The 12,700-nt window shown below is 49.6% G+C and overlaps 1 protein-coding gene across 3 annotated transcripts in view; it reads left to right on the top strand.

Annotated features, from left to right (window-relative positions):
- PTPRF (protein tyrosine phosphatase receptor type F) overlaps positions 1–12,700 on the top strand; it is a 390,245-nt gene that overhangs the window by 350,950 nt on the left and 26,595 nt on the right. For all 3 annotated transcript variants that reach the window (XM_034063545.1, XM_034063546.1, XM_034063544.1), the window contains 3 exons: positions 2,935–3,089; positions 6,150–6,265; positions 12,001–12,098. In XM_034063545.1, coding sequence (XP_033919436.1) covers positions 2,935–3,089; positions 6,150–6,265; positions 12,001–12,098 — 369 coding nt within the window. The remainder of the gene's footprint in view (positions 1–2,934; positions 3,090–6,149; positions 6,266–12,000; positions 12,099–12,700) is intronic.

Genomic DNA, 12,700 nt, shown 5'->3' with positions numbered 1-12,700 from the left:
TTTTCTCGTAAGAGAGGAGAGTGAGCCTGCATAGCTGGCCTCAACAAGCTGAGGCGGCCATGGGAGTTGACTTGATAGATGGTGTTGTTGGAGGGAAATGGCACGTACATTTGACATAACAGATGAGAGTGGAGGGCAGTGTCAACAGACGTGCTCTATACAAGCTCAGTTGTGGCACGGTGGGCTGTGCCCAGAGCAGAACTTGACACAGGGTTGGGATGGGATAGGTTCTCATTCTGCTTTCGTTCAAGTAAATGACTGTGGCAGACAGCCCCTTAGAATTCTGCCCTGCACAGTGGCTGCTGAGGCTGTGCAGTGAACAGGATGCTTCCCCTGCTAACCTGCCTTCACAGGCTCTTCTCTGGCCAGAATTTCACTTCCAGCTGACATCTGGAGAAGCAAACCTGCATTCCATCACAGTGGTTGTCAGCGGGGCAAAGCAGCACGGTTACCTGCTGCACAGGGATTCTTACTCCTGTGACTCCTTACTAGAGGCAAATGGGCTCTGCCTTTGTCAGCAGAATGCTGCCAAGCACATGGGGCCTAGGCATGTGAGGGGGAAGACAGTATCTGATGGAATAAACAGGCAGTAGCACAATAAGACCTGTCCAGCTGTAAACATGAAGGACAGGAGTGGTGGTGGAATCTGTAGCAGCGGCCAATGTGTAAATAATTAAAATAATAGAGACACACAGAATCCTTTGGTCAGCTTCCAGCTGTGGCTTCCTTCTTCAACCTTGTTTGCTTGTAATGGCTCATTAGGGCTGGTCAAGTTCTTCATTACTCATCCAGCTCACGTGTTCTTGTGGCAAGATGTGCATGCTGGTAAGAGAGGGAGAGTCAGAAATTAGCAGCAAGGTAAGGCAGCAGCCTTAAGATGTGCTATCCTGGCAGTCCCTGTCAAGAAGAGATGACCTTAACTAGCTGATCCCAGACCATCACCATCATCATTTCCCTAGCATTGATCTGTCACAGCCCTCCAGGGAACCACCCACCAGCAGAGTTATTACACCCTGCTCTTAGAGACCACCCTTCTGCATCCCCCACTGTATCATATCTGTTTTCATGTGAAACATAAGGCACTCTGTCCAAGGCTGTACCCTATCTCCCCCACTCAGCTCCTCTTAAATCGCTTGCTCTGGTGTCAGCAGGCAAGTGTAACATTGCCATTCTTCAAAGGCAAAGGCGAGTGTGATTGAAACACCATCTCTGGAGAGCAGGAGCAAATGCACCTTGCAGTCTGCCTTTGGAAATGCCACTGAGATAACTGTCTTTCTGATCTCTTCTGCTTCTGTTTTCTCTTGGAAGGAGGCATCTCCAAAGTGTGTCTTCAAAAACTATGAATCTTTGTCCCTTGCACAAAGCTTTGGAGAAGGACACATGTGTTACTTTGCTGCACAGATCAGCATGCTCCTTCCCCCCGCCTAATGCAGTTTGATCTTTCTAGGTAGTCATAAGCAAAGCCTTTGTGCCTTCCTCATGGAGTAGCTGCTTGCCCATATATATAGGGGAGCCCCAGGCCTTCTGCCCCATCCTCTTACTTCCAACCTAGCATCTTTGTCTGCTATGCTCGGATAGAGCTGTTGCTGACTCCTTGCCCCATTGTTTGAAGTAGACAATGGGTGCAGGAACGGGCTGATGGGTTGGAATGGTCCTATGGAGATTCTCTTTAGGACCAGAGCTGAACCAGGACCCAGCAGCTATTTCAGGATCACTGAAAAAGGGCTGAAAGGTTTCACAGACAAAGTAGGAACCACCCCTCCAGCCAGTGGCATCTCTGACTGCTGATAAATCTGAGGAGAGCAGCAAGGATGCTGCACCTGAGTGTGCTGCCAGAAGGATGTCACAGATAAGAGCATATTCTGTACTCCATGCATGTTTGAAACCAGGCTGGCTGGAATCAAGAGCACCTGTGAGAGGAGATCAAGATGTGCATTTGTGTGACACTAGCATGCTTGATTTTTCCCTTTCTTCTCAGATTCACCCAGACATGAAGTGCATGTTTAAACTTCAACCTTAAAGCAGATTTATAGATCCATGGGCACCTCTTCAGTGACTGAAACTTTCTATGGAAGGAGCAGAGCTTTTCTAGCTCCCTAATGCCAGGCAGCAGGTGCTGCTCAAAAGCCACAGGCACTGAACTACTACAGCTCTAACCCTCTGACAGGGAGAAAGGATTACTTTTTGCAGCACTTAACCCTTCTGACCCAGCGAGGCTGAGCTGCGAAGGGACAGCACAGTTCCATAATCCTTAGCAACAGCAGCAGAACAAGCCAGGTGCAGTGTCATTTTTCTGCAAGGACGGGTTGGGTCTCTGCTGATCCCATCTTGCTGGTGGGGTTTGAAAGCTGTCCCTTCAGGTTGTAGAAGTCTCTGGAAAGGAACCTGTAAACATGAGCTACTTTCCAAGGTGTGTTTATCAGGGCTGAGACATCAGGTAGAAAATGTTCCTGTTATTTTGTTCCTTTAAGAAAACCACACAGCCCAGCAGGGGTTTTCCTAATATAGCCCTGTCCTGGAGAGTTGTGTTGATATCAGCACAGCAGGTATTATAAACCATTTAGGAATCATCAGCCAGCCCCACTGTGCAATTGGTTAGGATTCAAAAGCCTGTGATTTGGCTCCAAGAGAACCCAGGGCTGGCAAGTGACTCTTAGCTGGGCTGCTCCAGTTTGGCACCTGGAGGCCACGTCTGCCAGCCAGGAAGTTACTGGCACTGAGCATGTTTTGCACAAGGAAGACACTTTTTCCACAGCATGACCTCTTCCTGATGCTGACGGAGGGAGGATCCAGGTGGGCTGCTGGAGTCTGGGAAGCGTGACCATTCCCTGCTGACCAGAAGCAAGGGAAAACCTCTACATTTCAGTGATGTAGCTGTTGCTTTAGCATAATGGATACTTGTTTTTCTCTCCCTCTCCTGCCGGTGCTGTTCAGAAGAGATACGCAGCCAGCCCCTACTCAGATGAGATTGTGATGGAAGTAGCCTCAGCAAAGCAGCAGGATGAACCAGAGATGCTGTGGGTGATGGGACCTGTCCTGGCTGTGATATTAATCATCATCATTGTCATTGCTATACTCCTCTTCAAAAGGTGAGATCCAGTCCAAGACATAGCAGTTTCAACATGAGCACTACACGTGACAGCACTGGCAAGACCATCCTTCCTTCAGATATGTGGTGCTTTGATAGACAGTCCTTGGTGGTCACAGGGAGGAGGAAGGTCTCTATCTGGCACAGCAAAAGGCTGCCTTATAAAAGCAGCAGAAGGGCTAGGCATGCAGAAAGTAATTAATATCAGCCCCAGGACACTGAGCTGCTGTGGATTCTGGAAACGTGTGAGCTGTGGGACAGAGGAGGGCAGCTGTGTCCATATAGCCAGTCTGCTGGCTACTTTCTGGTCTCACAGCTTGGATTTGCAGCCTTGGGGACTTCTCTAGTACTGGTTTTCTGTGGAAATTGCCTGCTTGATGTCTGGCAGGTACCCCCACTACTGTGAATTTTGACTGAGGAACATGGCCTTGGCAGTGAGAACAGAGCATGGATGTGACAGGCTGAAACCAGAGCAGGAGCTCTCTTTTTGAGGCCTCTCAGTCTTGGCTACTAGATCAGCACCATCCACACTCTGTGCTTGCAGCTGAAGTAACTGCCTGCTTTTGCGTAGCAGTCCTGCTAGAGCTGTAACTGTAGTGTGAGATGATTGTTAGTCCTCCCAAGGAGGCACAGGTTGTGTTTGCACGTGTTCAGGTAGCCTGTTCAATTACAGTAGGTCATTCTCTATCAGCTCAGCTCCGAGGTTCTGCTCCTCCTGGACTCTCTATTTACATACATATCTGTAGCTCAGGGAGGAGGGCTGGCTTTGTTGTCTGATTAAATGGAGCTCTGCTGTGCATGTGCAGCCAGTGCCTTTCTGTGTGAGTGATCATCTCCTTTCTTCTGTTTCTGCTCTTCCCCGGATCTAGTAAGCAAGAAAGGTATGAATTCTTTTTATCTTCTTGTTTTGCTAAAATTCCAAGTCTTATTTCTTTTTTGAAAAATAAGCCTGAAGCTACTAAGGGGCATCTTTGTTTTTGGGAGCATGGAGCATGCCAGCCCTGGCGGTTTACAAAGACTTTGTTTCCTCAAAGGTATCAGCCTCCTAGCAATTGCCAACCTCTCACAGCTCTTGGGGAGACAGTTCCAACATAAATACTTCCCAGATTGTTTTTGCAATTAAATTAAAAATCAAAAAAACTACAGCACAAGCAGTTATAGGAATTTCTTTGTTTTCTCAGTCACTTCAGACTGAGAGCTGTTCTGTCAAGAATGCAGGTGCATTCTTGCACTCTGTAGTGTAGCTTTGAGGGAATACCAAGCCATTGTAAGAAGTGTTTGCTGGTCCTTAAGGAGGTGAGATGGCCCCAGGGGGGATTTCTGTACCTGGGCCCTTTAGACAGCAAGACTTAGCTTTACTTTTTCCTAGAGTCTGGTGTGGATGGAGCAATAGGAAGTAGTACCAATCACTGCTCAGACCTGGCATTCATGCCCTTGCAGCCTCCTAGCTCATACATCAACAACATACCCCACTCCAGCACCAGCCACATGCTCAGAGTGATGCTGTGTTATCCTATAGGTTTTTGCTGTCTAGCTTGTCTTTGAGGCATTTTTCCCCCAAAGTTATCTGTGCAGCATATTCACAGTGTCAGCTCTACAATGGGAATGAATTGTAGCTGAGTAGCAATGGATGGCTTGGGATCTGAAGGTTTGTTTTAGCAGTTGCCCTGACTAGGCAACTAATGAAAGACACAAACATGAATTATGTGCTGTGCCCATTCCCCATAAAAGCTGGGCCACTTTGCTCAAGGGCTCAGGGACTGGAACACAGTAGCACATGGCACATACTGTTGTGTTTCTGATAGGAGAAACAGTGCTTTGTTTGCCATGAATTTTCCATTCTTTCTATCGGTGCTCTCAGTCTCAGCTCCTTTGTCTCAGTCCAGGCAGCTAGAAGGCTTCAGAGATGTTGAGATGACTTAGAGCAGTGTAAGACTCACAGGCTGGTTCTGCCATTGAACAACTCCAGTATTTGACACAGCCACAGGCTTCAGATGGAACACTTCTGACCATGCATGGCTCAGGGTCACCACCATCCAGAGATGCATCTGCCTCTGTGCAGAACCTGGCAACCCTTCAAGGTGCTTTGAAATGCCTCACAAGGGATTAGAAAACACAGACTGACTGTAGTGATCTGCAGGATGGTGAATGTGCTAGTATTCATGCAGACCAGCACGGATTCAGCTCCCTCTCTTCCAGAAAACAGCAGGTCAGGAGAGGGGTTCACCATCACACAAAATCTATTTTGGGGCTGTAGCCAAAAGACAAAGTCTCTGTGTTTTGATGCATGGTCAGCATGTTGGCAAAACGTCAGGGTCAGCACGGACTCAGAATAGAGTACCATAGTCCTGCTCCTGCCCAACACCCCTCTCTGCTGCGTGGGTATATCCACTATATTTGTAATACAGACCAAGAAATGGACTTAAAGAATCACTAGCAACTCTTCTTGCAGTCTTAGATTTTCTTTAATATTCACTTGTCCACTTTTTGATTGGATCTGTCCCTGCTTTGACTGTGAATTCCAGCAAGAGCCTGAGGTGGTGGCATTGCTCTAGGCATAAATACAGCACGAAGAGACAACAGTGTATTTTATTGTTCCATTAATATACGCCTTGGGTGCCTTCAACCATTCAAGACATGTATTAATGGCCCAATAAAACACACCCTGAAGAGCCTTTACACTATTATATTACAGCATTCTATATTTAAATATTTCTTATACTTGGGAAAAAATTATTATATCCTTCCACTACAGGAAATAGTTCCTTGTGAGAGTAAGAGGAAACAGCATCTTATATCTATCTCCTCTTTCTCTAATAAATATTTTGCAGAATATGGCGTTTCAAAGTGCCTCACTAATCAAACTTCTGCCATTGCTTACATATAATCCTTCCCGTTTCATAGATGGAAAATTGGAGGCACAGAAGATGTGACTTGCCAAGAGCCCATGCGAGCCTGGGATGGAGCTGGGTGTTTGGGACACAGGGACCCAGTCTCCTTCCCAGGTGGTTCATGCTGGTCTCTTCCAGAGCTCACCTACTTGTCTCTGTCCTCTCCATAGAAAAAGGGCACATTCCCCCTCTTCCAAGGATGAGCACTCCATTGGCCTGAAGGACTCGCTCTTGGCCCACTCCTCTGACCCGGTTGAGATGAGGCGGCTCAACTACCAAACTCCAGGTAAGGAGCAGCTAAGCCCCTCCTCCAGTTCCCCATGCCAGACTACCACCACAGCAGCTCTGTACCTTCTCAGTCACAGTGGCACAGAGGGAGCTTAGACCAAGGAAATCCCAGTGTTCCCTCTCTGGTTCCCAAATGCTTCTCTGTGGCCCTGTCACTGCAGGAACAAAAGGCTAGGGAGCCTGGACAGGGACAGCCTATTGTGTGATGTGTGTCAGACATTGCATGGAGCTCAGTGTGGTTGTCCTGAGCCGGGAGGAGCCTCCACACAAAGTTGGGAGAAGTCACCAGAGCCCACACCTCTATTGCTCCCAGGTGCTGTGCTGAGATTCAGTGCTGAGCACCACCATTGCTGGCCATGGGGACTGAGTTCGGGGAGGGGGGGGGGGGGAGGGTAAGGAGTTTACAGAGAGCCTTTGTACTGCTCAGGGTGTCCCAGCAGTTTCATCCTGGCATCTTTGGTGTGCCAACTCCTGCTCTGCTGAGCTAAGGATGAAGAGAAGAGCTACATGCAGCCTGCATTGCTCCCCAGCCAGTGCTGTGGCCCAGTGAAGGAATGCTGCTGGTCACAGTGGTTGCAGCATAGAGGATGATATTTCAATAAGAGCTGTTGCTTTCTGCATGCAAGTGTTTGCTGCAGAACATCTCATCATGCCTGCACTGGCCTGTGGTGCCTGGTGGTGTAGGTAGTTTGCCAGCCTGCAGAGACAACTGTACTCTGCACTGCAGAAGGGTCTCGTGCTGCTGCTTTGTGTCTGAATGTCTCTGATGGCACGAAAAGCACAGTACCTGTCATTGTAATGATCAGAAACAGACTCACCCTGATTCATTCAGAGCCTTTCAGAGAGTCCAAGTCCTAGATGAGGTGGGGGAGTGCTTGGGCTTTTGTGATGGAGGGAGCAGTTCAGCAATAAATGAGGCACACACAACTTTCTTCTAACTTGCAGCTCCTCCTGGTCTGTAACCTACTTTCCTTTTCCTCCTGCTGCTCATTCATCTAAGAGCTTTCATCTGACAGGAGAGTTTTAAAGGGACCGTTTCCTGATGTAAACCTGCCATGTTTGGGAGGAATGGTAAGAGGAGCCTTTCTTGTTGCCACTGACAGTGATCTGGCTCAGACCTGGGGTGGGCCTCACCAGCACATCTCCCTCTGTGCCAAAGCAGCTGTCAGAGATCCGTAGTTAACACATCTCCCAGGCAGGACCAATGGAGGATCTCATGGGTAGGATTTAGTGAAAGCCTGGCAGTTAATTTGCCACAATACAGACCAGCATGATATTCCAGCATGGGAGGAAAATGCTGTTGGGAGCAAGGTAGGCCCCTGAGCTAGAGGAAGAACATCTCAACAGGCAGATGACTGGGAGCAGCACTAGGGAAGAAGGTCACACACAGTCAGCAACAACATGCAGCTTCCTGATAAGGAGCAAGGTTTTGAGCAGGGCTGTTCCAGCACACCTGTGCGTGCGGACAGGTCTCTGTGACATGTCCCCACTGTGCAGGGACACAAGAGCCAGCTTTTCTGTATGCTCATGGTTTACATTGAACAGAGAAGCAAGACAAGTCAGGCTTGCACCTACTCCCATCTCCAGTGAGATTGGGAAGTTTGCAACAAGGGCATTTCTTGCTAGAGCTGTAGGAAGGGCCAAGAGCTGCCTTCAAGAAAGGAGGAGTCCAGGAAATTCTGTTTTCCTGCCTAAGGATAAGACAAAGCCTGGTTTATTTAGTAAGTTTGCAGAGCTCTCTGGTGAGACAAAAAGAAACCAAAGTGCCCTGTTCACTTGAGACAGCAGCAGTGTCCTGGGGTGCTGCTAGCCAGCGCTCCCCCACAAAGTGACAGCACTGTCCTTCTTCCCCTGCATCACTTGTGAGGTTCTGCAGGGTGGAAGTGGGTGTCATGCAGCTAGAAGTGACTGTTCCAGCTCCTGACAAGCTTGTTCTTATTAATGAGGAGGCATGAAAACCACAAAGCCCACTGGGCCCATGCTGTTGCCCCTGTCACCTGCCTGAGGTTGAGGCAGTGTGGATGCACTGACAAGAGGTGCTGGCCACCGGCCCTGCATGCTTCTGTAGTTGGTCTCCCTGCTGGAGTATGCTGAGCAGGGAAAACTTGTTTAATGCATAATTAATGGGGCTACTGTTATTAAATATTAAGGCTTCTCGGTTTTGTGGTTTTTACTTCAGACAAGGGTTATTTCCCCCATTGCTGGCCTCCCTGTACTAACATACCACTGTGCCAAGTTGCTGAGAGGATATGGGACTGGGCAGTGTCCCAGTACACCATGAAATGAGCCTGAATTGCACTGCTCATGAGCTGCAAGTGAGCTGGAGGCTCAGGGACACTGAGTGGAGGTTGCTGGGCCTGAGTGCAGTCCCCCTGGCCACCAAGCAGCACACATGTCCCCTGTACCTGCCATCCACCTGCCCTTGCTGGCTCCACTTGGGCATGGGGCTGTGGACAGTGCTATGAAGTAGCTCTTGGTGTCAAATGAAGACCTCTGTTCTCACTCCCCTGTGAGTATCTCCAGCTCCATGTGTTTGTCAGCATCAGAGGGTGTCTCTGACCAGAATCAAAAGCCTTGTATGTAATGGCCAGCTGCACAGCAGCCCCAGGGCCAGGCAATCAGTCCTGTGCAGGAGGGAGGCTCCTGGCACTGTGGTAGATGGTGCTTTCCTTTGCATCCTCATCTCTTGGTCTTTCCATTTCTGAACCTCTGCAATGATAACTAAAGGCTAACAGGATTTCTGTTCTTGCCCCATTTCTTTTCTTTGCAGGTGCCAGTGTCCCCAGTTGCCCGAATGTCTCAAGTTAGTTTTAACTCCTGTATTTATCTTTTGACACCTTTTGCTTTTTCTTTCCCTTTCTCTCTCGTCTCTGTAATTTTTGTTTCAATGTCATGAAGGTCACCCTCACTCACAGCAGACTGCAGAATGGCAGTGATTTCACTTTTTGACATGATGTGCAGGGCCAAGCTCGGGTACTGTTTGCACGGCACTACAGCAGCTCACCATAGCACAGTGCAGAAGGAAGGCCCCGGGTGCTGGGCTGCTGGGATGCTCCTGTGGTAGCCGTTTGTCTGCTACCAAGCCTCCTGCCCCCTCGCAGTGCCATGCCAGGCTCTGCTGTAACCCCAGGGCTGCAGCTGGCCCTACATGGGGACAGATAACCTCAGCCATTCTGGATGGGGTGGCCAGCTGAAAACCCCTCACCGACAAATTGAAGGGTTCTCTGCAGCCCAGTGGTTGAACACACTCTCCTCCTACCTCAGGCAACCTGCCTTCCCTAGGCTGGGTCACCTGTGCAATAGAGTTGGACAGAACAGATGCCAAAGGATGCCAGTCTTCTCTGAACTGTCATGCAGTTGGCCTGCTTGGCAGTGTTGGCACCAGAGTCCCAGGCACAGAGCAGAGGGACTGCTCTAGCAGGTTGGATGGAGTAATATCAGTCTGTGGGTGCAACTGCCCCTTTATCTCATCTTGTGAGCTTCAGGTTGACTCTCAGCCAACCATAAAGGTGTGTCCTCCCTTCTGCTTGATGTACAAGGCATCTGTCTATGCACACGGGAATGGAATAAATATGTAGGATAGATGCTTCCTTCAGGATCAAAGGCAAGGGCTTTGCAGCCTGCAGCCCTACAGGCATTGTGAGACCTTTGAGCCCTGCTAGCCTGGTGGACATTTTGCTAGTCATTGGAAGAGCATGTATAAGTCTTGGTAGTGTGTACAAATCTGTCTTGCCCTACACTGTCAGTGGCAATTGTTTCAGGTTCATCGTAACAGGATACCAACCACCTCTTTCTTACCATCTGCTCTTGCAGCATTGCTTTGTTGCAACACTCCTTTGGCCAGCAAAACTGAAGTTTGGTGAGCCCCCCTTGTACTTCTCAGCAGAGATGAGTGTTTGCAGCTCTGCTATGGTCCATGGCTCTGCTACACTTCATACATAACCACACAGGGATAAGCCCATACTGTGGCTATGTTCCAGTCCCTTTCTTCATCCAACCCCACACTTCTGTCTTGGTCCCACACTGTTCTTATTCAATGGCTCGTCAGTAACAGCTCTACACTGCACAGGCTGCTTCTGAGCTACAGCCTCTAGAGCTCTGGCACCAATGAGCATACTGTGCAGAAATCAGAGAATCATCTTTGTGTGCCTGCTCAACCACGTTGGGGATCCTGATGGGTGAAGTGGCAAACAGAGGACCATTTGCAGGAGGACCTTTTCACAAGGCAGAAGAGGGATATTTCCTTCTCTCTCTGCCCATGTCTCATCCATGGATAGCTCTGCACTGTAAAGTGATGGAGGGATGAGCTGTGTTGGATCAGGTCTTACCTATATGCAGTGACTTCAGACATTTTTGGCAGAGGTGTGAAGAGTCCTGCTGTGCAGTGGCTGTGGTGTAACACTTCCACGTTATCACCTAGTGACTTGTCACCACTCTGTGAAATGCACGTACCCAGCCTGGGGACTGCTTCGTCACCTCAGCAGCCCATCACTGCCATCTGTGGCAATGTTATGGCTCCTTAGCAACTGGCCATGCTCCAGTTTGTCTCCCTGGGTATGAATCAACAGCTTCAGCCTATTAATAATCATTATTACCCATGTGGGCTTTCTGGGAAACCCACAGAGAAGCTGGTGGAGTCACGATCCTTGGGGGTTGGATGAGCCAGGCTTTGGATGAGGTGTTTCACAGCCACATTGCTGCCAGTTCACATCTCAGCTTCAGACAAAGGCTGCAGTGGTTGAGCCCTGAATCCCAGGGCTCCAGGATGACTCCCCCCAGTCCCACATGCACACCCTCACAGTACCTGTTCCCTATTCAGGACTTGTGGGATCCCCTCCTCTAGGCCTCTCCCCTGATCAGGGCTTGGGCTGTGCCCAGGATGAGCCATACTGTGCATCCCTGCTTTAGACAGGACAAGACTTCTGCCATGGCTTGAGCTGCATCTGAGCTTGCAGCACCCTTCAAGAAGCTGCTCTAGAGCACATGGTGCCTTGCACAAGACAGCTCAGTGAAGCGGGATTTTGGGCCCTGGAGCTGGCTTTGCCTCTGGAGCACCACTGAAAAGCACTGAGTTATGTGAATGCGGGCTGCTCCTCACGAAGAGCTGCTCCTCACGAAGAGCTGCTCCTCAGGTCTTGCAGATTTATGCAGTCTCTGACCAGGGGAGCAGCCATTCCTCCATGGGGCTCTTCCCATTTTTCTCTAGGTCCCAGGGGCTGAGGTAGGATCTACCTACCCAAAAAGCTGTGTACCTACACCATGGAGGTTTCCCTTGGTGCAGGTCTGGGCGAGTTTCTTCTTGGCTGATACTGTTGTTAGGGAGGATCAGCCTCAGCCCTTGGTGGTGAGAGCACCAGAGAATCAGTGTGTTCAACTTCAGCCCATGTGGGAGCCCGTTCCTGCCAGGGGCTTGCCTAAGCCCCTGCTGCTGCGTGGCCTGCTCTGTGTGCCCGGTGGCTATACTATCCGAGCATGCTCACCCAGTCATGCACATTCTGCACATCACTTTTCTGTTGTTTTTCACTGAACCGTGTGCTCTGAGAGTGCGTGCAGCATGCTGCGTGATCTCGCCGACTTCACATCCATCCCACCCAACGCTTCAACATAGTCACACATGTCCGCCTTGCACCCACCTTTTGGGTATGCTGTGCACATGCTGTTGTCAAGGATCCCTCGGCCATGCAGAGCCATAACCATTTTCCTCTTCCTCCTTCCTCCTTGTGTCTCTTGCAGGCATGCGTGACCACCCCCCAATCCCTGTGACGGACCTCGCTGACAACATCGACAGGCTGAAAGCCAACGACGGGCTGAAGTTCTCCCAGGAATATGAGGTGAGCATAAGAGTGTGCCAGGCAGTGGGGGCAGAGTGATGCCGGCCAGGACCCCCAGCAGAGAGGGCTTGAAAGCTGATCTGTGCCTCCTCTGCACCAGCATCGCCTGAGCAGGCCCTAAGCCAGTCCTGGGAGCCTGCCAGCATCTCCTGCCAGCCCCAGAGTGGTGGGAACTCGCCTTGAGCACTTAAAGCATTGCTTGTACAGGGAAAAGGCCTTGCACCTGAATGCACAGCAACCCACCACACTCCCACCATGGTTACAGTCTTAGGAGTGAATGAAAGCTCAAGTCTACCTACTTGGGCTGTCACTTGGAAATATGCCTGTATTTACTGGCATATAGGGTTATTATAGAATTATAGAGTAGTTAGGTTGGAAAGGACCTTAAGGTCATCTAATTCCAACCCCCCTGCCATGGGTTTTATATATGCCAGGAAAGGGAGAGAAGGTAAGAGATTAATTCTACCTAGTTCAAAGGATATGCTACATGTATCTGAGAAGTCTCAAAGCTTTTTGCTCCGTGAGAGCTGGCCTCCATGTAGGTCTATCAGTCCACAGCATCCTGTACCCCTTCATTTCCATCTGCAATCAAAGCTTTGTTT

The sequence above is a fragment of the Melopsittacus undulatus genome, chromosome 6 (genome assembly GCF_012275295.1).
Source record: "Melopsittacus undulatus isolate bMelUnd1 chromosome 6, bMelUnd1.mat.Z, whole genome shotgun sequence".
NCBI lineage: Eukaryota > Metazoa > Chordata > Aves > Psittaciformes > Psittaculidae > Melopsittacus > Melopsittacus undulatus.
Note: the sequence above shows the minus strand (reverse complement) of the source record. Positions and strands in the feature narration are given on the sequence as shown.